Source organism: Phallusia mammillata, chromosome 4 (genome assembly GCF_965637545.1).
Source record: "Phallusia mammillata chromosome 4, kaPhaMamm4.hap1.1, whole genome shotgun sequence".
Taxonomy (NCBI): domain Eukaryota; kingdom Metazoa; phylum Chordata; class Ascidiacea; order Phlebobranchia; family Ascidiidae; genus Phallusia; species Phallusia mammillata.
Genome location: NC_137255.1, coordinates 30162179 through 30187610, shown reverse-complemented (window position 1 = coordinate 30187610; position 25432 = coordinate 30162179). Strand labels below are relative to the sequence as shown.

Sequence of the window (25432 nt, the reverse complement as noted above, 5' to 3'; positions counted from 1 at the left end):
GAAAATACCCTGAGGCTATAGCCTTTCCGTTTTTTCGATTTTTGGGGGTCAAAAATCTAAGAAAAATCCGGTTTTCGGTGGGTTTTTGTGGGAATATTCCAGTTTCAAACCGGTTTTGACCGGTTTCAGCTTCCTACCGAACCTCCAAAGCGGTTTGAACCGGTTTTTAAAATCGAAATTTTTCACCCCATTTTTGACAAAACCCTAAGGCTATAACCTTTCCGTTTTTTCGATTTTTGGGGGTCAAAAAATCTTTTTTCGATTTTCATTATATTTATCGTTTATTTTCCCAATCTGATGTATGCAATTCTCGTAACCTAATTAACAACCAACGGATTGAGAAAACAGAACTCAAGAATATGAAAGCACATAGCTATTACGAAGTGCATGCATTTTTTCCACGTGTGAAGTCTCATCAGTGCAGCTGGTGTCAAGACGTCGGCCATATTGACAATTGCAGCCATCTACGCCGTAGATAGATTTCTGAGGTACTCCGGTTTGTTGGGAGTAACAGTCTGAAAAGTAATTTTGATTAAACTTATTCAGTTTCCATGCAGAGAATGCTGCTGGTCATTTGGTGATATTTTGTCGACGTATTTAAAAATTATTATCTTGACATAGCTAAATTCGTTGCTGTTGACTCTTTTAAATAAAGTTCACATCTACCTAAAGCTAAATATGCGAACGACCGGGAGAGATGATGGTTTTCGGCCTCAAAATAAAACGAACAATTTTTCTTAAACATGCCTAAGCCATTAGTTTATTTAATGATAACAGAAAAATAGTGTCTTACCAACTAATCTAGCACTGCTAAAAACAGTCTTTTTCTTATCACTAAAAGTAATTGTTACCAACAGATCTAACAGTGCTGAAATGCTGACAGGGTTCCTTTTTAATTTAAACGTATTTGCTGTTGTTATTTTAAGTCAGCATCAGCAATCATAGTGGTTAAATACAGGGTGAAACCTTGTTTAGAGTCTCCGCAATCTTCTATATTACACAACAAACCATCAACAATTACAACTGTATTCCATTTTTCGCGAAAACAACAATACAAAAGAATATTGAACAGAAGACAGTAAATATTACGCCATAAAGCAGATGTAAACATGTCATTAGCGGTGGCAAGCACATACACACACTTTACTAGTAACGGTAAAACTGTCACATATATTTTGTTTATTTAAATGAGTTGTGAGGTTAGCATAGTTTGGCAAACTACAATGAATTTATTGAGGAAAGGCCAATGCTCAGCAGGACAGGGAAATTTATCAGAGGGCACGGATGAAAAATTTCGTTTTTGAACACTTCCAAGAACCATTAATAGCATTTTTTAAACACTTTACTTGTATGCGTAATAATAAGTAAGCGTGTCCATTGGTGCATGTTCTGCATTAAAACTCAAATATAGCCGCTTCTAGTAGAATATAACATCACAAGTCCAGTATATGGCAAATAACACAAGTGTATACAAGACATGTAACTATCATAACAAGCAACTATTTTTGGTATTAATGAAAAGCAAGTTTTTAACGCATCTAGTGGAAGAAGGTAATAACAGAAGCACAAGACCAGTATGCCAGATAAATAATACAACAATACAACACAAAATATACGACTGTCATTCATAATTGAGTTCGATAGGAAATAATGGAAAAACAGTTTTCAAGCCTCGTTCGCTGGCGACAAAATAATCAAGTACGTCCAAAGCAATATTTGCCCAAGCACATAAACAAACACTTTAAATCAAAACACAATTACATAAATAACCCACAAAAGCAATTCTGTTTAGTGTGAAGAAGTCATCAATGCAAGTTATAAAGTTAAATACTGCTAGGTTGCAAAGAAATTTGATCAAAACTCTTACCATAAACAACAGATTGTGGTTTCGGCTTAAAATCTATGATAAGATTTGTAAAGTTTGCCAGCAGATGGCATGAAAGTGAAAAACAGCGGAGGAAATGAAGCAAGTTTGAGACAATGGCTGCCAAATACAAACAGCAATGTTGTGAGCAAAGCATCATCGGTATATAATCACAAAAAAACTTCACAGGCTGTTTAAAGCATGTTGCAATGCATGTTAAATCTCGGAGAAGCGAAATGTTTCAGTTACTATGAATTAATGCGATATTATTAACAATTTCTAATTTAATATGCTACCAGTGCGGAATTATAAATGGCATCACTGTGCGTTCTACACATCGCGCTGTTGTTAAAACTAAACTTGCCCGACATGCCGTTGTTTGTTGGTGTGTGCGGGTGTTCTTGTTTACAACAGCAATAGAGGCCGACAAAAGCCCAGTCAAAACCGTACATCTCCGAACGATATGTCCGCCACGTGGTGGAGAATCTAGGGTGCCGTCGTCAGGACTGACTATGGAACCAGTTCTCCCCAGAATCAAACCAAGCATAATGTCGTTTACGTCACTGTGACGAATAAAGTTGCGATGGCAACATAGAGCGTTGACATCGGACGGAATGTCATGACGTCATCGTATGGGGCACCGTATGAATACGTTGCACGGTGTTTTGTCACTGTGGCGTAGAAAACGCGACGATGGTGTTAAGCTTCAGGTGATGACCTCATCTGACGGAATGTCTGACGTCATTGACGATGATGTCAGGGGGAACTCCCTCGCTGAAGGCAGCTGTACGTTGCAAACCAGTTTAGTGAGGACGACGTCTGAAATAGAGAAAAAAATCGGTTAAGTTGAAACTCAAAATTTGCCTAAACATGAACACAGCAGTTTAAGGCATGCAATTTAAATCATAGGTTTTATGTACATAATTCATCGGTATCTAAAGTTTTCTCACCTTTTTTTCTTTATGGTTGAAATCATCGCTGTTGCCGTCGTTTGCTGGAGTGGACTGTGGCGTCATTCTTCCATGAAGTATCTGAAAAATGAAATGAAGCATCTGAAATTCTGATTCTGATACCACTTACATGTAAAAAAACTATCTGATAAAAAACAGAAAGTTTTGCAATACTTACGTTGGATTTTGGAATGGAATTTCTTCTCTTTAGAAGCAGTGAAATGGCAATTAGGTAACCTGTTGAAACATAAAACCTAAATTTCTAAATTGTTTAAACCTTAAAAATCTGAAAAACAAAACACAGTTTGTTAAACCTGCAAAAAGAAGGTTAATCTTTAAATAATTAAAATATCCATTTTCTTAAACCAATAAACAAACGACGGTTGATATTAAACAGCAAAAATATTAGAAAACAAATTATTTTCACAAATTAAAAATCCCCAAACACCTGGAAACGAAGCAAAATGTTTGGTAAACCCTAAAAAAAAGGAAAAGAAATATTCGTTTGAAACATAAGTTTTACTTTAACACCTAATTATATCTCATTACTATTCTGAAAAACAAAACAAATTTCAAAATCCTAAAATCTGAAAAACAAATTGTTATCAATCTAATTATTTCAAAATCCTAAAATCTGAAAAACAACAAATTGTTATAAATTTAATTATTTCAAAAACCTTAAACCTGAAAAACAAAACAAATTGTTATCAATTTAATTATTTCAAAAACCTAAAACCTTAAAAACAAAACAAATTGTTACAAATTTAGTTATTACAAAATGCTTTTGGAATCTGAAAAACAAAATTATTTGTTAGTCCTGCGGAAAATAATATTAAAATCTGAAAAACAAAACAGAAGATTAAACCTGTAAAAAAAGGAAAACAACATGATGATTCAAAAACGTCATTGTCAAATATACCTGAAATGCATGTGTTGCGTGGCATGGTTTTACGTTTTTTTAGTTTTGCGCATTTTGTTGCACATTCCATCTTGCATTTTCAAAAAACACCAATAATTTTACATAAAACCTGCAAAACGAAACAAGATTAGTTTTCAACAATAAATTGGATGAACAACAAGAAACTTACAATTTGGCAAGTCGACTTGGAATTGGACAACAGCAAAATCTGACTTCTGTCACAACTAAACTTTTTGCGTTCGCATACTTGACGATGGCGGTTCGCATGGTTAGAGCGAGCGACGGGCGATAAAAAATACACAATAACAGCATAATGAAGAACCTGTCGGCTGATGTAAAAAGGCACAACACCCCCCAAGAACTGGTCTACTTAAAAAGAAATAAAAGGATAGAAAAAGTTGACTCCGCACACATTTTTGTTAATGAAAGAGGGAAAACGTCAGATAAATATCACAATTTCGCTTAAAGTTATAATACTACTCAAATTAAATTATAATTTGACAGAAAAACAGAGTCGCTGCATTAGAAAACGAGTTGGTTGTTTGTCTACTTCGTTTGTTAAGTTTCTGAAAAAACGTTGGAACCGCCGTCGTCTCTGCGCGGCCGACGTAAAAGTACACAAGCTTGCCTCAACTAACTGCCCTGCATAACCGTCGCAAATTAGCCTAGAAAAGTAAAAGGTGAGTCTGTCGTGTTTTCAACCACCCAAATTGTCACTGCCCCATAATGACAGAGTGGCCGGGTCAAGCAGGCATACGAAACTGAAGTTAGTTAAATAAGTTAGCCTAAATCCACAAATAAAAATGGGTTTAACCAGCAAAATGGAAAATTTGGGGCATTTGATTTAGCGAAATTTAAAGCATGAAATTATAATGCAATTAACATGAGTTATTACATCACATGCTTGATATCCAATTCGCGGCCTCTTTTTAGGAAAGAAAACCTTGAGCCGCATATACAAGCATGGATAAAACAAGCTGGTCAAAACCCGAAAAAAATCCACCACGTCTCTAATTTTACAGTTAGCATAGGCGCAATCGTTTGTTTGAAAGGAACAGTGACGTTTAAAGCGTAAAACTCAACAACATCGTGTCACTGCCCCTTGCCCTCAGAGTCCCCCCCCGCAAGGACCCAAATGAATTACGCAAACGCAGGGCTGGGGAAAAAGTTTAACAACAGTTTGCGCCCTACCAGGGTGGATCACGGGACTTTTCTGGCAAAATGCAAAGCCGTTCTCCTCATGCCCACGAGCCTGGGCGTTCATTGGAAATAGCGGTGTCCGGTACTCGGTCCCGTCTACACCGCGGCCAATGCAATGCGGTGGAGGCCATGCCAAGGCCATGTTTCTATGCGCACCTTATTTTAGCTAAAGCCATTTAGTAACGCGCCACACCTAGCTAAAAATCGTTCTAAGCTAAATCCCTACGTGGCGCGCGAATCCCAAACGTACCCCACCTATGTTAACTATAACCTAACCTTAGTTAACGAGTGCCACTCTATTTGTAGCCCTAGCGCCAACTTGCTGACATTGTAGCACTCCTATAGACTTGGACCCTTCTTTGACCAAGGAAGACTTCCTTTTACGAGTCAACCTCGGCAAAGAATAGGTCACTCAACCCTAGCGCCAGTTAACCTAAGTTAGGCCTAACAGTTCCGCAACCCGGTTGACCCACGACAGACTCTTATGTTTACATACAAGTAAATATTTGAAGTTGTTTGATGATGAAGTATGAAGGTTGAAAGAGATTGTCAAGTAGAAGAACATCTGATTCTGTAAATAAAATAACATATTAAGTAACGAATAACAGACTGGGCTGAGTAAGTTGCAATAGTAAATCTAGATCGATGAGGCTTAAAACTACACAACGCGCGTTACAGATTTTAAAAGCCACGCCGATTTAAAAAAAACGCGGCCGCTTGTGTGACGTCACTATGCCTAAAGCGCGATGCGTTGCAACAACGACCTCATGAATTGTTTCAATGACTTAAATAGCCGCTGTTTAAGTTAGTTTTGTAATGCCAGCTTAAGATTAAATTGTGACAATAAACAATGTTAATTCACCAAAATTAGTCAGGTACATCATTATGATTCGGTATAGTGCAACAGGTACACATAGATCGATTATTCACTAATCTGATCTAATACTTTTAATAGAACAATTCGCCTTTAATGCCAGTTAGCTAAAGTTTTTACAATAAACCACTGCTCTTCTTCAATGTTAAATACAAGGCCATGTATAACCATATTAAAAAACAAATACGGATATGAAATGTTTACGTTTTGCCTGAAATGCCCGCATAAGTCACAATATAGTCAAGGTATTGTCTATATGGTAGCATAGTTAAACACAGAGCTTGGATTTACCTTGCAGCTTCTTGATGATTCCACCTCCGCACGCCACAAACACCACGAGACGAATGACTTTGGCACGCCAAAAACTCCCTAAGCGCTGATTGGCTGCGCCCACTCAAGCGTGTTAAAGTTCGATGATTTGGCGCGGGGAAAAAAAACTTGGGAAGTAAAAATTTTTATGATTAATTTTGAAAGGGGAACGACAATAATATTGATTCCACTTTATGTTGAGTAGTGGGTTTAATTAATCGGAGATTAGTGCTTGCATATAAAACTACAGTTAGCAATACAAATTGATAATTCCTTGACGATCAGGCTGTCAAGAACCTGAAAACTCTGGCCTCGAATTTATTGGAAAGCAATTGATTCCATGATTCTCAACTCAATCTTGTGCTTTTTTGGAATTTTTTAGTTTTAAACCGTTTTTTTTTTTGCCTCCTCATCTTTATAACTCTTCTAACTTGGCTTCGTTGCAACTTTTGTGTCACGCTTTTTTGTACAACTTGAAACGATTCTCGTTTTTTCAACAAATTTGGTTGACTTATGTGCAACATATTTTATTTTGCAGCATTTCTTTCTAACTGTATTGACATCGAAACAACAAGCGGAAAGGCGGTTTTGCAGAAAAGCGTAAATTATTTTAAACTTTGCAGTTTATTCCTTTCCCTCATCCGACATGAGCAATTACTTCCGGCAAAGAATTCGACACCACAATCAAAAACACGAGTGAAACTTTTTAAACAATCAAGAAAAAGCAAAGTTCAATAAGCAAAAAAAAATTCCCACGCTCAAAGCGGAAGTTGATCTTGATTACGTAAATTAAAGGTGGTTCCCCTACTTGTGATCATGATTTTTATGTCATATATCATTGTTGGCAAAATTGGCAGCTGTGTTTGTTTTGACGAATGGGCCTAAACATTTGAAACGTTTCCATTTCAAGATTTATTCCTACTTTATTATCGTTCTGGAATTGAACTATGATAATGCCAGGCAGAGAAATTGGGTGACAAACAAGAAGAATTATACATTTGTAAGAAAAGTGGTATGAAAAGTATGAAAGAAAAATGGGTTGTGTTACCTGCAGTAGCAAGAACGGGTAAAATGTTTTCCTGTATAGAGCTGTGAGCAAGCGCTAAAATTTGGCCTGAACCCAAAAAGCCCGTCCACACTTACACTCTGCTTCCCCCTGCTTAAAGCAAACTTGAGGCGACCAAGTCTTAACTATACGATCTGGTCATCAATAAAACAAAATAGCAACAAAAATTTGGGCGAGGATTTCAATCGACGGCTTAATAATATCAAAAATCCACCAAAGCACGTGATCTTCATCTTCTTCCTGAAGACTTAAAGTCCTCATCCTTTCGAAGGACTCACGCTCTCATCTGCTGCGCATCCGCGAAATATTTCATCATGAGCGGATTCTCCAGGTTGTCGTCGTCCCATCTTGATTGCTCCGGGAAGTGGATGGAGATCGGCTGTTCCGGGATGACCCTCCTCTTTCCTGTCTCAATAGGTCTGCCCTCTAGTGGTTGAAATCCCTGGATCCCATCCTTCCTCTCATCCCGCATCACCAGCTCATCGTTCTCCACCATCCTCCTCAAGTAATCCTCGTGAGCATCGTTCACCGGCCGTCTTCCTCCTCTTGACGCGTGATGGCTCTTAGGTCCTCTGTGGTGGTGATGTTGACTTCTTCTTCCGTGATGATGTCGGTGATGATGATGATGTCTCCTGCTCCCAAACCTGCGTCTTCCTGTCGTCCCAGCATGATGATGTTGATGACCGTGTTTCAAATGACCTCCAGTGCTCCTCCTCTTGTGATGCGGAAGAGATTGAGAGAACAATCTCGCTCCAGGAGGCAAGCCATTCTGCGACACCGACGGATAATTAATCGACTCCTCATCTGATTCATTGAGAAGCGGGAACTCGTGGTTCCTCCCGGTTGGAAGAGTCTGGATCCGGTTCATGTGGTGATCCGGTTCGCTCTCATCATCCACCATGTCGTCATGAGCAACATCTTCTCCCAGAGCCGCTCTCAACCACTCCGGCATCGACTTCCTCCTCCCAATGCTCCTGTGGAGATCATCCGCCTCGAATCCGACGTTGCCTAGCGACTGAGGGTTGAGCTCTTGTGGATAACCGACGGCTCTGAACGAAAATCCACAAAAAAGATAAAACATAGCAAAAACGTAATACACCAAAATAAATTTTGTAATATATTTAAAATATACACAGCATAAACACAAACTTATCAATGTGAATTTGGATTGGTATGGCAAAGTGTTTTGTAGAATGAAATAATTACTTTTGTTCTACAACACTGGCGATTTTGTCTTAGGTACAGTGTATTGAAAAATCAAAAATAGTGAATTTTTAACACCTATTTTTTCACAAAGTGCTTTGGCAAAATAATTTACTTTTGCTAAAATAATTTTTATTCAATGATTTGAAAGGACATACAATTTTAGCAAAGAGTTCTATATACTTTTTTAATGTGGGAAGCCGTGTTTACTTTGTCTCACAAAAAGCTTACACTCCACAATACAAAAAACATAATCAGTTTACTTAAGTACACAACTCACGGTTTTGAAGATTCTACCAAGAAACAAACAAGTCAGTATATTTGCATAAAACATTTCGTTTCGACAGCAACTTGTGTCATTCTCAAATAAATGAATGTAAAACCAAGCAGCGCGTAAAACCAATTGCTGCTTTACTTTTACTGTCGAAACGTCATGTTTTATACAAATATACTGGCTTGTTTATTTCTTGTTAGACATACTCAGGGCTTTGGTTGATTCGTGCTTTGACAAAAGTATTTACTGAAATTATGACCTACCTTTCCTGGTGTAGAGACCTTCCTCTGAAAGAACCTCCTTGGCGCCCCCTGTGGGTCATATGCGACAGAGGTTGTCTGTCCATCACGTGGTCGTAATCCCCCCTCATCTGATGACCCCCCAAGTTGAAGCCACTTCCGGTTCTGCGCATCTTTTGGGGCAAAACTTTCCCACGGGTCGGTGTCGAGGTTCCCTCGCTGTAGGCCGAGTCCTTCTCCGAATTGCTGAAAATTGAGAAGATTTATTTAACATGTCGTATTTACTCGATTATTAGCCACCTTCGAATAAAAGCCGCATTTTGTGATGTCAGGCACTATTGTTTATTAACACTTTTTTATGTTGCTACACAGTACAAATATTTTTCAGCAATTGTTGGTCACGCAAATAAGCCAACATGAATTTTGAAACGCAGAATAACACAAAAAGTAGGGGTGTAGAAACAATATCGGTATGATATTTAAAATGTAAGCCGCACAAAGAGTAGGGTAAAAAACAATCGTACACGGCAGTGGTTCTCAAACTTTTCTTTGTTGCGACGCCCCTGGACAAGTTTTTCTGGACTTACGACCAGGGGCGGCTCGTGCTAGGGTGCTGCGGAGCTGCAGCACCCCCTAGAGATTTTTACTTAATATTCCCACCACAACATTACAGATAACTTTCATGATACTTATTTTTTTATTCTAAAGTATAATTTTTATCAATAATTATTTTGTCATCTTTTGATTTATTCTTTGAAGGTTAGTCGTGGTTTTTTTAAGATGACTGTAAGTGGGCTTTAGTTTTTGCAGTGATCATTGAATTTAAAAGGGTGAAAAAAAGTGTATCTATACCCAAAAAAGTGTATCTACTTAAAAAGTGTATCTACCACCTTGAAAAAGAAAAAAAGGTCATCTAACCGTTTGAAAAGTCACGATTAACCTTTATAATAAAAACCTGAATAAAAAGTTAAGAAAACTGGGATAAAACATCCGCTTTTCCTAATATGTCATGCAGGAATAAGCAACCACAAGAACTACTCAGTTTTAGTTTTGAATGCTAACAAAGAAAAAATAGCTTTGTGACTGTGAAGTTAAATGCCTTACTGAAATTTAGGCAATATTAAATGCAGAACAAACAATTGCACAAGCAACAGGAATTTTGAAATATCTTAGTGATGACAATTTCAAGTTTGGTTTCTTAACACACCATGTGGACAGTATTTGCAGCCAAGTGCAATCTTGTGTATTGATATAATGGACATGTACTGTTTCTCTAAACAGTAGCTGCTAAATTGCTTCACAGGAAATGTTTCTCAAGAATGAACATTCTACAGGGGAGATAGTAGTTACCACCAAGCATATCCTGTTATTAGAAAAGCTACTGAAACTTTTAAAAAGAAAAGTCAGTTAGCCAGCAATTTCCATGAGTCTCTCAAAGGCAAAACGGTTCTTGTCAACACTAAAAAGGATGCAAACTTTTCTAAGGAACACCATTATTTCCAAAAAGACTTGCACTTGCAGTGATAGCACTAAATAGAAAAAAAACAAACAGTTTCTTAGATGTCATTTGGAAATCAAGGAAGAAGCTATCCATTATTTTGCTCAAACTATAACTTTATGATTCATTTAAGTTGTAAAATAGAAGCACAAGGTTCAATAATATGTTTTAAATTTAAGTGAGAGTGTTGTAATTTTCAAAGCTTGGAGAGTTTTGCACTTCAAAAAAAGGAATTATAATCTATTTGCCACCAAATAAAGCAGCAAGTTTAGCAGTTAAGAGCCTTAAAAACAATTAATAGTTGTACACAAAAGCTAAGTAAAGATGTTACATAAAATAAACAAGTTCTGACACAAATGTAATGTGGTCGTTAAATTTATCAGTTATGATGCAAATTGAAAGCTTTATGGCTAGTTTTTTTGTGGCAATTATAATCTGTGAAGTGTCATAGAATATGTTGAAAATGCTGACTGTGGCTATAAGTTACCTAAATGATACATGACCATATTAATGACTGAATAGCAAGTGTGTTAGTTAGTAGTCATTGTTATAACCAGTTTTACTTTAATGTTGTCCAACTGAAATACTTCGATCTTTTTCGACTCATTTATTAATATTTTTTTCCATGTACTGTTATTGTGTTTTACCGTATTTACAACCGCTTCGTTTCGAGTCTGTGTCACGTGTGTTTTTGTGCCACTTTTTTCCTGCATGTTATTAAGTTTAGTCCGTCGCTGTGCAAGTAAACAAAATTCCCCAATGATACCGTCTGCTGTTTACACTCGTGTACATTATTGCGTAACAAACTTTACGTAACAATGGAGTTGCCGATTAAGATTTGTATTACTTGTTTTTGTACACAAAACAATGGCTAGAAAACTAGAAATGTGGCTTTTCTATATATTGCCAACCAATATTTGTTCAATAAAGGCTAAAATTTGGAGCAGCACCCCCACAAATTTTAGGCACGAGCCGCCACTGCTTACGACGCACCAGCAAATAATAATTAATGAGGAAACTTATTATTAAAGTTGTGTTTATTGATACAACAACAAAATTGAAACGACGCACCAGGGCGTCGCGACGCACAGTTTGAGAACTACTGGTATACGGCATTGTGTTTAAATTCAACTCCCTAATGCAGTGCCGGTCCGTGAGGAGTTCGTTACCGGCCGCATAATTTTTCAAGATAAACGCACTAAATCCGTTTTGTAGCAGTTTTTGTATACGGCCGCGCTGTTAAGTGCAAAGATACAACTTAAATGGGGTCTAATAAATTTTCATTGTTAAACATTTGTTGCTATTTTTACGGCCTGTCTGCGACAAAATTTCTGTAGACCAGCAATCCGTAATGTAAAAAGGGTTGCCGACCCCGGACGTAATAAAAAGTCACGCCAAGAAACGTGTCTTGAGGATTTCGTGTTGATAACAAAAACTAAAGCTAATAGCTTTTAAGTTAATAGGCAGGAAAAGAGTTTGTTGGGCTTTCAGTCGACGCAAAGTGGTCGGCAAATAGCCTTTTAAAATTAATCGTCAAAAATACCTTTTGTGAACCTTTATTAAAGAATATTTGTATGCTGTTGTTGCCAGACTTAATATCAACTCATAAGAGTGGTGCGCGTAGCGCAGTGGACGATAAACTACGCACTCATTGTTATTTACCCAGATGAAGGCGCCTATAGGACGTCGAAACGTCGGTATAAAATACGTTTGCCAGAAATGCTCTATAAAGTCTTTATTAAAGTCGTTTTTATTATATCCGTATGAACTGGTCGATAGAAGTGAAAATACAACAAACAACGTTGTACACTGCTCTGATTCCCGCTTACCTTGGCCTCCTGCGCTGGGAGTTGAACCCATCACCTGCAACCTTTCCGTTTTCATAAAGCTCATCGTTCAAACTGGCCGGAAAAGAATTTCGTCGGAATCCGCTGGCTGGACCGCCTCTGTTCAAAACAAAAGCGTGCATGTTCTAGAAGACGCTTCGCACTGATTATGACAAAAGCAATTGTTAACAATCATCGATTATTAAGTTAAATTACAACATTCTTTACAAATAAGGGGTAGTTTCCTGTCCCTCGTTTTGGAACTTTAACGTTTCAGTGTCTAAACAATAGTGACAAAACAAAACAGCGATTGTAAAAAACGTCTGGACCAATAAGTGTTCACTACATCATATGTGTTTTTGTACAACCAAGTCAGTTTTCATGTTTATGACTTTTGTTTTAAATGACTTTACAAAAATAAAACAGAAGAATTCGAACTCAGATCAACAAAAAAGACGTTCAGAAGACCGTATGGGGAGGTGCATTTTTACAAACCACGTTTCATTATAGATGAACCCTAATGCAGAATGACTCTTTCTGGTATAAACCGCAGTATTTCGTGACTTGGGAGTCTGTAAACTTGAATCTATCAAGAAGTCATCCGCCAATTTAGTGGCACAACAACAAGTATTTTAAACATCCTAACTAGATAATCATTAGTAATTAAAAAACCACCACCGCGATATAACACTACGAACTAAGTGACAGGTTTTTCGCCATAGTTATATGTCCACGAAGTCTATATTAAAATCTTATTTCAATGTTTGCCATGCAACTTTGTAAAATGTTCTAAAACGTTTCTTTTTTAGGCGAAATAAGTAAACTCGAACACAAACAAACAACTTATTGTGATGTCACTTACTGCGATTGTTCATCTTTCGCGTTGATTTCGTCTAACATTTCCAGTCGATAATCATCTGCAGGGCTTTGTGACTGGGTTTCCTTAGCAACGCCCTCCCCCTCAGCCGCCGAGCCCGCCTTTTCCGCTGCGTCGTCATCCTCCTGGCCATTTGACTTCCATGTGACGTAGAAATAATATCCGAACGTCACGATGGCAAAAAATCCGAAAACCTGCATGAAACGGTGTGAATATGTTAAACCGAGCACGGGCTACTTTATGCTGCTGGATGGCGTAAGTCAGCTTGGGTGAAATTGAATCCTGCATGTGTGCAGGTTTGAACAGGGCTTTGAGTCATATGCAACCCTGAAATAACCCTGTTTGGTATTTGTTAATTGAAGTCGAGGAATGTGAAATACCTCGTAGAAAGACTGTGTGAGTATGCAGCTAGTTTAAAACTGTTTGAATCACTAATCGTAAAACTTTTTTCACATTAGCCACCTTTCATTGCGCGCATGATGTGGAAATTACTTTTGTTTGTTTAAAATAACTTGGGATGTAAAGAATTGAAAACCACTTTTTAAAAGTTCACATTCGTTAAAATATGAAATAAGTTAAATCACAAATAGGATTCAAAATTATTCCTGCATAAATGAATAAATTTTTTATATTGTTTAATGGTGAAAATAACGGCCCAAATAGACGTAAAAAGCGACATGCTTTTGTTCCAACACTTATATATTGTGATTTAAAAAAAAAACTTTTATACTATCCACCCATCATTTATCATTCAACTACGCGCATTCTTTCACACAACAGCTGATCGGGTTTAAAGCCGTTCCACAAGTTTGGTGAGTCGTCGCGCCGAACAGGCAGTGGAATAGCGATCAGCCCCGAGGCAGTGCGTCGCGTTGTTGTATTATCGCGCAGTGAACAGCAGCTCCGGTTCAAGTCGGTTACAAACCGTTTCAATTTACTTGCAACGCTAGTTTCCATATTTGTGATTTGGTAAACAAAACACGGGTTCTTCACAGTAGGTGTTTGTCAGTGATGTCACAATTAATTGTCTTATGTATGATGTCATAGTGTTTATTATTACGTGGTAGTTAAATATTGTTTTGGCGTTAGCGATTGCTTACTGGACAATCGTCCATTATTAACTTTAATTACAAAATTGTGTACAAATTAAGGGTTGTTTTCCTACAAAGTGTTTAAGGAACTTTCAATTCTAGTAAACCAAACGAATTCAGTAGCAAACAATACTGACAAACAATTACCTAAGATAATCGCCACGTCACAATTAAGTAATCGATAATGAAATGCTAGAAAATATTAACGCGTTTTGATGAGTTTGTTTTCAGGATATATCGACTTGCTAGAACGTGGAAGAATATAAATCCCTGTATGTTAAGTTAGATGGAACACAACCGATAGAATAACGATTATATCGATGTATAAACATAAGCAGGTTTTTTTTATGGTTTGGTTTGGGTGACCGCTAAGTAGTTTTAAGAGACCGCAAGTGTTTCATTTAAATACCAAAAAATAGCCATATTTGCTTATTTGGGAAACCGCTGGAGAAATTTGACTGTAAAAAAACACTGAACATAAGCACATTAATTATTAAGAATATTTCTTTAAAAAATGTGCGTAAATGTGTGTTTAATATTAAATGCAAAAAAAGTTGGAATCCGAATTCAGGATCGTAGCGTTATTAGTTTTTGCGCTATTAATGGCGTAATTCTGTCTATTTGTGCCGTATATTCCGCATAATATTCAAGAAAATATTTCCGCATAATATTATTTGTACCAGATCCTTGTGTAATGTTTAGTGGTAAAAACTTATATATATGAATATGAAAAAAAATGTGATTGTGACGTAATAATTACCGCAGCGGCGTTGAGGGCAGCTGCCCCCCCAGACTTGTTGGCAGCAAGACAAGCTCCGATGAAAATGAGAAGACCAAAAACACCGAAATAAACGAGTTCCTTTGAAAACAATAAAAGTGAATTCATACTTTGCATTAAAATTAAAATAAAATCGCAAATTTTGAGCATTTAAAAAAGATAAAATAGGAAAAATTGACACTGAACGCCAGGTAACAGCCTAAAGACTTTAACCTTCACAACAAAATAATGTTTTGAAATGAAATGTTTGTGAAATAAAAAAAAACATTTAATTTTGCAATGCGATGTGGATTGGTCTGATTATTGCCAAATTAACAAACATGATTATAAATTATTTATTTCTTACATCAAATCAAAAATATAGTTATCATAAAAATGTTGTGGAAAGCAAGCATTCGATTTGTGAATAGCAGTGTTTACTGAACGCTTTCAAAGTAACATGTTGCTTTAAGCTTTGGTGACAGTTCAGTTATATTTGAACCACATTTGCGCCATAACATAAACATATTTAAATACTTACCACTGTTCTCCACGAAATTCCTGTAAAAGACAAAAACATGATAAAAAAGTTAAAATAACTCAAGGAATAAAACGTTATAGTTGATTTTTATCATTGCCTAATAAAGCACTTTTTCGGATTAGTTTTGAAGGTAAACATGAGATTGTTTTGATTTCAACTGATCCCCCAGATTATGGGCTATTTCGACCAAAGACAAAGTATTAGATGAATAAAATCCGGTTAAAACCGTTTTTAAGAAATATATACGCTTGTTGAATAGGCGGAAGAACGGCTTGAAACACACAATTATATTGACAACTTTGCAAACTTATATGGTGTAATGAAACCAAAATTCCTGGTCACCGTAGATTAAACAAAGATTTTGTCTCTCGAAGTGTGTTAAGCGAACAAAAAAAAAATGATGGAAAATACAATTATTCTTATATGCTTTCGGTTTGCTATTAGTATAGCTTGGGTGGGCAACCTTTATTTTACTGCAGACCGTTTTTGAAACTGAAATTCTATCGCGGACCGGCCTTCTAAAACTATAAATATTTAGCAAAAAAAACGCATTAATTTGTTTATCATCCTCGGGGGACACGGGCAAAATGTTTCAAAGCATTTAACCTGAAAAATTATACTACTTGGTAACGAATCGTATAATAATGGCATAGAGTCAACATATTGATATAATTTGGTTCATTAAGCAATACAAATGTGTAGAAAGACACGTAATTATCCTATAGGAAGTTATCTGAATGTTTGCTAGTAATTCAAATTTCTTACCGAAAATTGCCTTTTCCCTGGTTCCAGCTACAACTGTGAAGAGCAGATACAAACTAATGAGCGCTCCGAACACGAGGAAGAGACAATAGAATGTGTAGCTGCCCTGGTCGGGCCAAGGGGAAAGGAGCAAACAGATGAAAGCCACAATCAACATCAACTATAAAATAAAAATAAGGCTGTAGTTTCAGTACAGCATACACCAAGTGAAAAAAAACTTGACCTGAAGCCTTCACTCTGGCGCTTACTTTATTGGAATTGAAATACATTTTAAGAATGTGCGAGGTGTAACTACAGTGCGGTTTAGCCCTCACTCACCAATTGTGCCCCTCCACTGTTTTGCGCTTAATAACATTTTATGGCTTTTTCCAAATCGGTGATTAAATTAGTGCATTTGTGTGTTTTTTTACTTAAATTAAGTGTTCACTCACCACTTGACAGATTCGGATGAAGCCAGGAACGGTTCTAGGGTAAGTCGTGTCAAGCTGGAATCCCATGATCTTAAATTTATCTTTCTCTACTTTCGTCTTCTCCTCCGACACCGGTTGGCTCTTCGTGCTCTTATTCATTCCCATTTCCTCCTCTTCACGCGCAATCTGAGCCGCCAAACGGGGCGCCCCCTCGACCCCATGGTTTTCGGGGTTCATAGACAAACCCCCCATAACTGCAGTTCAGTGGTAGATTGTGGTTGTTTGTGGTTTTCAGCTGCTGATGACCGAATCGTCTTTTTCGGAAAGTGAATCAGTTTGATTTGGGTTGGGAAAGGCAGTTGCTTGATCAGCAAGCTCTGGCCTTTAGGTTTGTTTTTTTCTTATTTCACCTGAAAACAAACGATTTTAAATTACTTAAAAGGCTTCTTAACTTGTCCGTATTGTAAAAATAGATCTCAATAACGACAAAGAAAAATGTCTAATGCCTCCAGGTTAAACCACACAATACAATCTGCTACTAAAATCTTTAAATTTCTTAGTGTAGCAATATAAGCTAAAATTTGACTAAAAACCTGGCCCAGACTTTAAAAAAAATTTCTAAAGTTTAATTTGCGACACAATTGTGGTGAACTTGAAGCCAGACCAAGCCCGTTCGCTATAACGTGCGTCTGAGCCCCGACTTAACTCCAACATTGTTACTAGCTGTTGAAGGTTGCTCTTTTGCTTTGCGCCACAGTACCCAATTTCGTGTGCAGTTATTATATTATCGCTTGACATTGTACTTTCGAAACAGCTTTTCCAAAGCCATAGCAGAAAAACGGCTTTAAACGATAAAACGAAACTGAATTTTCACGTGACAATTTAATATTATCTTAACGTTCGCCTATAGTATGTAATTAGATATAGGGTTTAGTTTGTATAGTATAACATAGGTAAGTAAGATACAGTATAATAATATACGTGATATCTCAGTAGGCACAGTTATTAGGAAGCTAGTAATAACCTTTCTGCCCTAAATTCCTTTTGCGCCATACGAGCTGAGCAGTTTATAGACAACGACGTTGAAATATCGCACACGATATTCCCCGGCTCGTAAATTTCACACGGCGACTTTTATTGGGACCCTTGACTAAGTTATCGCTGACAAGCCACTTTGTACACCACCTGTGACCTTTACCTAACACTTTCTCTTAAATATCAAAACGAGGCGCCCCTGACAGAGAGGTCCTAAAATGTGGTGTAGAAACATTCCAATAAGTTTCTTGAATTCAACCATTCTCGCAGCAAAGTTGAATACACATGAATCGAAAAACGTCCCATATGACAAGCATTGTCTATAGAGCTTTTAAGTAAATATTTCTGTTTATTATTTATTGATATTTGCTGTGACAATTATTGTTTAAAGCAGTGGTCGGCAAACGCCGGTCCGCGGCCCAGTGCCAGCCCGTATAGTTTTCAGGTTGAATCTTTTGAAACATTTTTCTCATGCATCCCGGGAATGATAAACTAATTTAAGCGTTTTCATTGCTGAATATTTGTAGTTTTATGAAGGCCGGTCCGCGATAAAGTTCAGTTTCGAAAACAGTCCCCAGTAACAAAAAGATTGCCGATCCCTGGTTTAAAGCACCAACACCGCCTTTAGTTTATGATAAATCGGTTTCGTATATACAAGGACTTTACACTAATACATCAATCTTTACCACTAAGATCATACGTATCTCAGTACTACGTTGAAATACAAATAAACTTTGCCGATCCAAACATATAACAGCGTTTCATTTGTTACGTCACAACAACTTAGCTTATGCGTCGCATTGAGTCAACAATTGCGTAAAAAATACGTGAATACATTTGCCAAAACGAAACTACGTTGTTTTTACCCTTGATTGCAGTTTTTCCCGTACTTGTCTACACTAAAAACTGCTCTAAACATACGAATATATATTGTTGTTCCCTATAAAATTCCAAACAGCTAAACTTTAGCCCTATACTTAACCTGGTGCCTTAAATATCTCATATTAAACCTGAATCAGTTTAAACTTGAACTTCCTATAAGAACCGACAGTTTGGTCGATGCGAAAGTTTTCGTAACTGACAGAGAAGTTGTCAGACAAGTTATCTTTCATCTTTTCACCTGGGGCGGTGTACAGGCGTCGGACAACGCGCACATAATACGTCGTCCAATCACTGATCAGTTCTACACCTGCGTCACAATCGCAAGTTACTTGTGACATCACAAACATGTTAACACTGTTGTCTGTGTGGGCGATGGTTTATATTCAGTGGTAATTAATTTTTTCGTGCAATCTAAACAGGATATGATTTTGACGAACTGGACCAATTATGAATTTGTGTCCAGACTAAATTTTGTTGCAATGTTTTTACATTTTCCCTGCATAACCAGATTACAAAAATCGCGTTTAATAACAATCAACTAATTCGAATGCACAATATGTCGATTGTGAGGTAACAATGACTTTGAATGACCACATTCGAAAACCCAGCTCGGTTTCACAAACACCAGCGAACTATTCGATGTCAGTGCGTCATCAAAACTTGAATCCCATGAGCGCTGCGTCACCACATATCTGACGTCATCACTCATATATTCCTCCAACGTGCTGCGAACAACAAAGTTTCATCACAAAAATAACAAAAAAGCAAGTTTAAACGGTTAAACTTTATGTTGAAAAGTCAACATGTGTGATGTCATAATGGGCTGCGCATTATTAGAACGTTCCGCTTCACTGCTTACCCGTCGCACGTGATAATGTGACGTTTCAACATTCGCTCGATTACTGGAGGGAAATCCCCGTAAAGGAAAAATGTTTTACCCTTGAAATAATCGGGAAGTTCGGGAATTCCGTCTGTGGAAAAAATAGAAACAATAAAAAAAACATTTGATGCATCATTGTGACGTCATACATAATCGCTTTTTATGGAAAAAACAGCTGGTCAGATCACGCGACACGAAATGCTCATTACATGCAAATTAGCCCCCAAAAATAACTGATGACGTACCCGATGACGTCAGAGGTGGCTCTTCGTCATCAGTGCTGACGTCATACGGGTCAACAGGTGGCACCCCTGGGCTTTCAACCTTGATGTCTTGTTTCACCCTGAGCACAAGAATACGTTGATCGGTGACATTAAATGTGCGATAACAAACTCATCAGTACTGTCGTCACCTCTCTATTTCGTCATCAGTATCTATGACGTCATCTTCTTCGTCAGTGCTCGCTTCAAACGGGTCGTCGACGTCATCCGGTGGTTTCCCATCTATAAACCAGGACAGCGGTTAAACGAGTTGACAACAAATTGGAAACCGGATCAGGATTACTGACATCTCACTTTGTCTGGTTGATTTCGGCAACTACGTCATATGTTGCGTGTTGGTGACGCAATATATTTATTTTATTTGGGCAGTGAGCAAATATAAACCACGAATTAATTTAAGACAGAGGGATAATCCAAGCAGCAAAGGTAAGTGCAACCTCGCACAGTTGTTGGTTCAAATCCCAACTCAACCATTTGTGAATTTCTGCGAGTTTTAATTTGGAACTGAGCGAGCAAAGTTGGAACGAAACGTCACTAACCGTCGACGTCATCATCATCTGACGTATTCGGATCCATGCTGTATGGTTTCCACGGCAACCGCTTCTTCTGTGCGGCGCAGTCGATTATCCAATCAGCGCGCACGATTCGACCACGTGGGTCGCCCATGACCTGTCGAAACTTTGGGGTGTTTGCGAAAGCGCATCTGAAACAATAAAGTGAAGCTCATCGAATAAATCACAGAGAATTGTGTGATGCAGAACATTTTTGTTGTCAGTATACTTTGTATAGATAGATAATCAGATCATAAAAAATCAGATAGAGGTTGAGCAATTAAAACATGCTAAAAACTTCACTTACATGAGATGTGTACATCCAGTCTCCCAATCTCTTCTGTATCTTGCTCCCATAGACAAAGCTTTGTCCCTTAAATCTGACCTTCTCGGGTTTTGGAATCCACTTATCACGAACACAACATCACTCAACAGTTTGTTGAAAGCAACATCTGCAAAAAACTTTCATGTAAGGATATTGATAATAAGTCGGATTTGTTAGTAATGCAAATTGTTGAGGACATAACGAATGAAAACTATGAGATTTGCATGAAAGTAGATGGCGGATCAGTGGTGGGATTCGAACCTGCAACCTCAGCAGAACCGCAAAGACTCACGCAAGTTACAAAACAAAATCGGTTGGTTTAAGAGGCTTTAAATTCGCAACTGCCAATGCATAAATTATGTTCGGTAGTGAGGTTTGAACTCACAACCTCAGGATTTCTCGGGTTAATTCCCTCACAATTAAAGGAATTACAAACTAAGCTTTTTGTTTCTTTGTGACATCACTAAGGATGAACAATGGGTAAATGCGATGATAAGTTTGTTGTTTGAAAACTACTTGGATTTAAACCACCAACTTTGTGACAATGTAGTGCAGTTTTTTACTTATTAAAGCTAATGATAAAATGTAACATAGAAATAATTACTCATATGTTTCACCTGTTGCAGCTCGGCTTGTCTTTTGGTGTTTTGGTTTCGTTGAGGTTTCACTCAACATTTTTCGCTTCTGGAAATGAAGTTAAATGAAAACAAACTAACATTTTTGAACCTAAGCTACAATAACAATAAACATATGTAAAAGCACAGCTCAATAAATAAAGAGTTATCAAAGTTAAACAAAACATTAGTTTTAACATTTTGCAATTATAAGTTTTGATTGACATTAAACACATGACACTATAGCGCCAACAAGTGGTCTTACTTGAGGTTCAGAAACTTTTCCAGGTTTTGTTTTTTCTTCAACTTTTATTTTTGGTCCAAGTTTTGCTGTAAATTAAACAGAAACATGCGTTAGATCAGCGGTTCTCAACCGGGGGTCCGCCAAGCGTTTTCAGGGGGTCCGCGACATCTTCTTAATTCCCGCAAAACGAGATAAATAAATCGCGAATTGAATAAAACGCTTTGGCGTTTAAAAAATAGCATGTAATTTGTTTGAAACCATGCTTCGTAGGCGACAAACCACAGTGCATTATAACATCTAAACCCCATTGTAATACAACAGACGTAAATTGTCAGTGAAAAACAACGTCACATTACACTGCTGTAATAGCTCTTCCTTGTTGATTTCCGATGTCGCAACCCAGAAAAAGAGATTAAAAACCCAGAAAAAGGGAAAAAAATTTGGTCCTGGACCGAATGTGGCTGTAACTTTATGCACCATGTTTTGGTTGCTTGTTAATAAAAAAGGACATAATTACCTAAAACTTCTGAGGGGTCCGCAATTATATTACAACACCGAAAAGGGTCCGCGAAGGTAAAACAGTTGAAAATCACTGCATTAGATGATAATGTTATGCAAGTAAAAATGTGACATACATCAATAAGTTCGGTAGCAAAAGGTTTAGACAGTGATTTAACGAATTAAAAAAGATAAAAAAGCAACCAAAATTGATTGATAATGCAATATCAAACTGTGGTTCGCACACCACCAATGGTGTGGTCAGCAAGCTTAGTCTGTTGCACTTTGGTCAGCAAGCTTAGTTGTTAGACAGGTGTACATTCAAAATTTAAATATTTTCGAATAATGCAAAGCACATCCATTTCCACAATTACTTTTATTTCCATTTTATATATTTAAAGTGCAACAAACACCAGCAGACTAACAGTAGCTGCTGTACTGTAGTCAATTTTCTAGATATTAGTGACATGAGAATGCTATACAAAAACACCTAATGGTGCACTAGCAGATTTTTTTAAATCACTGCTAAAATATAACAAAATTATTTTGTCCACAAGGTGACAGCAGTAATTAACCATATCACATGACTTAAACCTGGGTAGTTGAATGAGAGACAGTAGTGTCATCAATAATTGAACACTGACTACCTTGATTAAATGTTTGTGTGTCAACTTTCATTGCAACATTCCGAACACTTGGTGGGGCAACAGGATCATTTGCTTTGAGTTTAAATTTTCCGAATGACGTTCGACTTGATGAGGCTGATTGAAGCTGGAAATGTCAAAAACAAAACACAATGTGCATTTCTCATTATATAGGTGGAATATCAAGGAATTAATGCTGTCAGAGTAATAACCAAACACCAGTGGCTAAATACAACATGATACCGCTTGGTATATGCAGTGGTTGGCAACCGCAGGTCCATGGCGAGTTTGTTACCAGGTTGTATAAATTTCAGGTTAAATGCTTTGAAACATTTCCCCCAAATATCCAGGGATGATAAACTAATTTGGGCATTTTTGTTGCTAAATATTTGTAGTTTGTAAAGGCTGAAAACGGTCCATGGTGCAAAAAAGATGCGGCTATATTGCATGTTATTACATGGAAAGCAGTTTAAGCCAACACAAATATACTTTGTGCAAGTTATAATTTTTGTTTTTAAGCACTGACAAATAAAGCTATTTGGGTTGGGATGAGGGTTTGTAATTGAAATATCACGAGAATTTGGCCACATTTACCTTGTTGGGGCTTTTAGTTTGCATACCACACACCATGTGGCATCAAGCAGTGTACCATGCAACATCATGTGGTATTATAAAATATCGGGTAACATGCATTATTTAAAACCTACCTCCTAACATCATCACAGTTTGCACTAAAAAATCTTTAATGAAGCTTATATAAACAAAAACTCAATCTGCAAACTATGAAAAACATTTAAAAATGTTTTAACAGTGAGAAAAACAAATAGAAATGTAAAAATGCAATCTGATGATGAAAATAATAACCAAAATTAATGTAAAAAGTGAGAGTGACATATTTTGTTGGTTAAATGTTTTGGCAAATTCCCATGCCATCATCAGTGATGTGGGGCAACATCACTTACACTAGTTCAAAAACACTTAAGTCACCTAAAAGATTGAAAATATGCCATTATATTCATCATTAAATCTGAGCAGATCCAAGCACAGTGTTCCATATCACAATATGTTCAATTAACCCTACTGCCTGTAAATGCTTTCTAAATAATTGTTACCCATGACCAACAAAGTAGATAGACAAACACTTACGCCAAAACAGCCACATTCTTCAAATAAACTACATATCTTTGTATTTCCACAACATTCATTATCAATCTGAGCCAGCAAACTTACTTGAGAAGAAGTAGTTTCTGGACTTTGTGACTTTTCCTCATTTTCTTTGGAGTGCAGATTTATGAAGCTTAGTCCATAAGTTGTGTGCTGGTGATAAAGTAAAAACAATTGATACAAAACCAGTGATTTAAGGTAAAACTACATAAACTTGTAGTTTCTTTTTTTGTGATCCTGTACTATAAATAAATTGACACAAATAGAGTAAACACAATTACACAACCTCTGGTCTTTTGTATGTGATAGTGATATGCTGCAGACAGTGTATGCTAATTCAATGTATAAAGTGTAGCTGGTAAGAAGACATTAGCTGTAATTGCTGATTTACTTTTACACAACAAACATTTTATTTTTAACTACATACAGTAGAAGTCTGCCAACCTTGTTAAATGGTTGAGTGCAAACCAGTTTCACTCTGTCCCATGATTGCTTGGCAATTTCAGACGACAGTTGATCTTCGGAAAACATCCGAACTTTGTTGCTTCCATTTCCACTTCGAGCTTCACTGGGCGTCATAAAAGATGAAGCAACCAACAACACCTGCAACAAAACCACTGGAAATCTAGCACAGAGTGAAAACTAAAACTGTTTGGATACTAGCGGTATTTTATCATCTTTGTTGTAAAGAAACCAAAGCGATAGAACACACAAAAAATCCAGTGATGGAAGAGGTATACATTTGTCAAAATTATGCCTGGCAGCAACAGGTTGATTTAATCACCCTTTACATGTCAGATTTGTTATACTTTTACATGACATTTAACAAACTGTGTTAATAACTGTAACGTTTTCTTGACAAAAATAAAATAAACTTATAGAGCCATGTAATAAATTGAAATATGTTGATGTTCGGAATCATCTGTGTTATGCACCAAAAAACAAAAATTAGACAGTACAGTATAGGAATGAAAAAAGTCAAATTACAGTTTATATAACTTTTCCAAACTCAATTCTGTAATATCAAATTCCCATTGCACACTGAATTCCAAACTGTGGCCTTTCCTTAGTTTATCATCCAAAAATACCTGGTTGATTGCAGATTCCCAAATAACATACCTGATATTCTTGGTCATTGCTCGATCTTGATACAAGAACTTCCACAAATGCTGATCCATCATTGCCGATATCAATACTGTTGATTCTCGTAGCTTTTTCAAGTTGCATGACAACAACAGCTTGTGACTCTCCACTTTTTGCACACCTCCATTTTCCCTGCGAGTTTTTTCTCAGCAGGTTTTCAGCTTTGTGAATCTACAAACACTTCCAAAGTTTATGTTAGGAAGAATCAAATATTATCACATTTTTTCTTGTGTGCAAACTTACTTCTATTTTTTATTTTTATATGCATAAAATAACATAAACCAAATAAAATCATCAAATATATGTACAACAAAATAGGGGAACAATAAATATACATGGTCCCATGGATTTAGGATATACAAATTATGATAAATTGAGTAGTAGGAAATATCTCACCTTGTCCTCACTACTGAATGAAACAATATGTTGAATGTTAATGATTGGCATTATACCAGATCAAAGCAGTTCAAATATGTAGGAAAATAGTTGAACCTAACAAAACAAAGCAGTT

General features: G+C 36.9%; 2 protein-coding genes and 1 long non-coding RNA gene across 6 annotated transcripts; all 3 read right to left on the bottom strand.

Annotated features, from left to right (window-relative positions):
- Positions 1–1012: 1012 nt before the first annotated feature.
- Positions 1013–3111, bottom strand: LOC145224239 (uncharacterized). The gene is made up of 3 exons (XR_013859593.1): positions 2993–3111; positions 2815–2895; positions 1013–2683 (listed from the first exon to the last, which is right to left on the bottom strand). It is a non-coding gene; the product is annotated as an uncharacterized LOC145224239 (long non-coding RNA).
- Positions 3112–6627: 3516 nt separating this feature from the next.
- On the bottom strand, positions 6628–17090 carry LOC145223089 (uncharacterized). The gene is made up of 8 exons (XM_080089409.1): positions 16682–17090; positions 16254–16410; positions 15489–15508; positions 14951–15049; positions 13085–13293; positions 12226–12342; positions 8923–9144; positions 6628–8231 (listed from the first exon to the last, which is right to left on the bottom strand). Exons 1-8 carry the CDS (start codon positions 16910–16912, stop codon positions 7457–7459), a joined length of 1830 nt encoding a protein of 609 aa, XP_079945535.1. The 5' UTR covers positions 16913–17090; the 3' UTR covers positions 6628–7456.
- A 1996-nt stretch (positions 17091–19086) lies between these two features.
- LOC145223090 (DNA repair protein XRCC1-like) lies at positions 19087–25432 on the bottom strand. Of its 4 annotated transcripts, none has more exons than XM_080089410.1 (13): positions 25318–25432; positions 24898–25092; positions 24223–24381; positions 23845–23931; positions 22618–22741; positions 21494–21564; positions 21232–21298; positions 20597–20741; positions 20278–20441; positions 19870–19960; positions 19703–19800; positions 19437–19548; positions 19087–19302 (listed from the first exon to the last, which is right to left on the bottom strand). In XM_080089410.1, the coding sequence occupies exons 1-13, from the start codon at positions 25366–25368 to the stop codon at positions 19116–19118; spliced, it is 1551 nt and encodes a 516-aa protein (XP_079945536.1). In that variant the 5' UTR covers positions 25369–25432; the 3' UTR covers positions 19087–19115. The 4 variants fall into 4 exon arrangements, with proteins under 4 accessions (XP_079945536.1, XP_079945537.1, XP_079945538.1 ...); XM_080089411.1 differs by having other exon boundaries at positions 21494–21558; XM_080089412.1 differs by having other exon boundaries at positions 24898–25101; positions 25318–25383.

Excerpts from the sequence above, each read along its gene's own strand:
- LOC145223089 (XM_080089409.1), bottom strand. The coding sequence starts at position 16,912 with ATGGGGGGTTTGTCTATGAACCCCGAAAACCATGGGGTCGAGGGGGCG. Across the intron at positions 16,411-16,681 it reads TCATCCGAATCTGTCAAGTG|TTGATGTTGATTGTGGCTTT; the intron begins GTGAGTGAACAC and ends TTTATTTTATAG. Across the intron at positions 15,050-15,488 it reads GAATTTCGTGGAGAACAGTG|GAACTCGTTTATTTCGGTGT; the intron begins GTAAGTATTTAA and ends TTGTTTTCAAAG.
- LOC145223090 (XM_080089410.1), bottom strand. The coding sequence starts at position 25,368 with ATGCCAATCATTAACATTCAACATATTGTTTCATTCAGTAGTGAGGAC. Across the intron at positions 23,932-24,222 it reads GCACTCAACCATTTAACAAG|CACACAACTTATGGACTAAG; the intron begins GTTGGCAGACTT and ends CTTTATCACCAG. Across the intron at positions 19,801-19,869 it reads ACTGATGACGAAATAGAGAG|GGTGAAACAAGACATCAAGG; the intron begins GTGACGACAGTA and ends TCTTGTGCTCAG.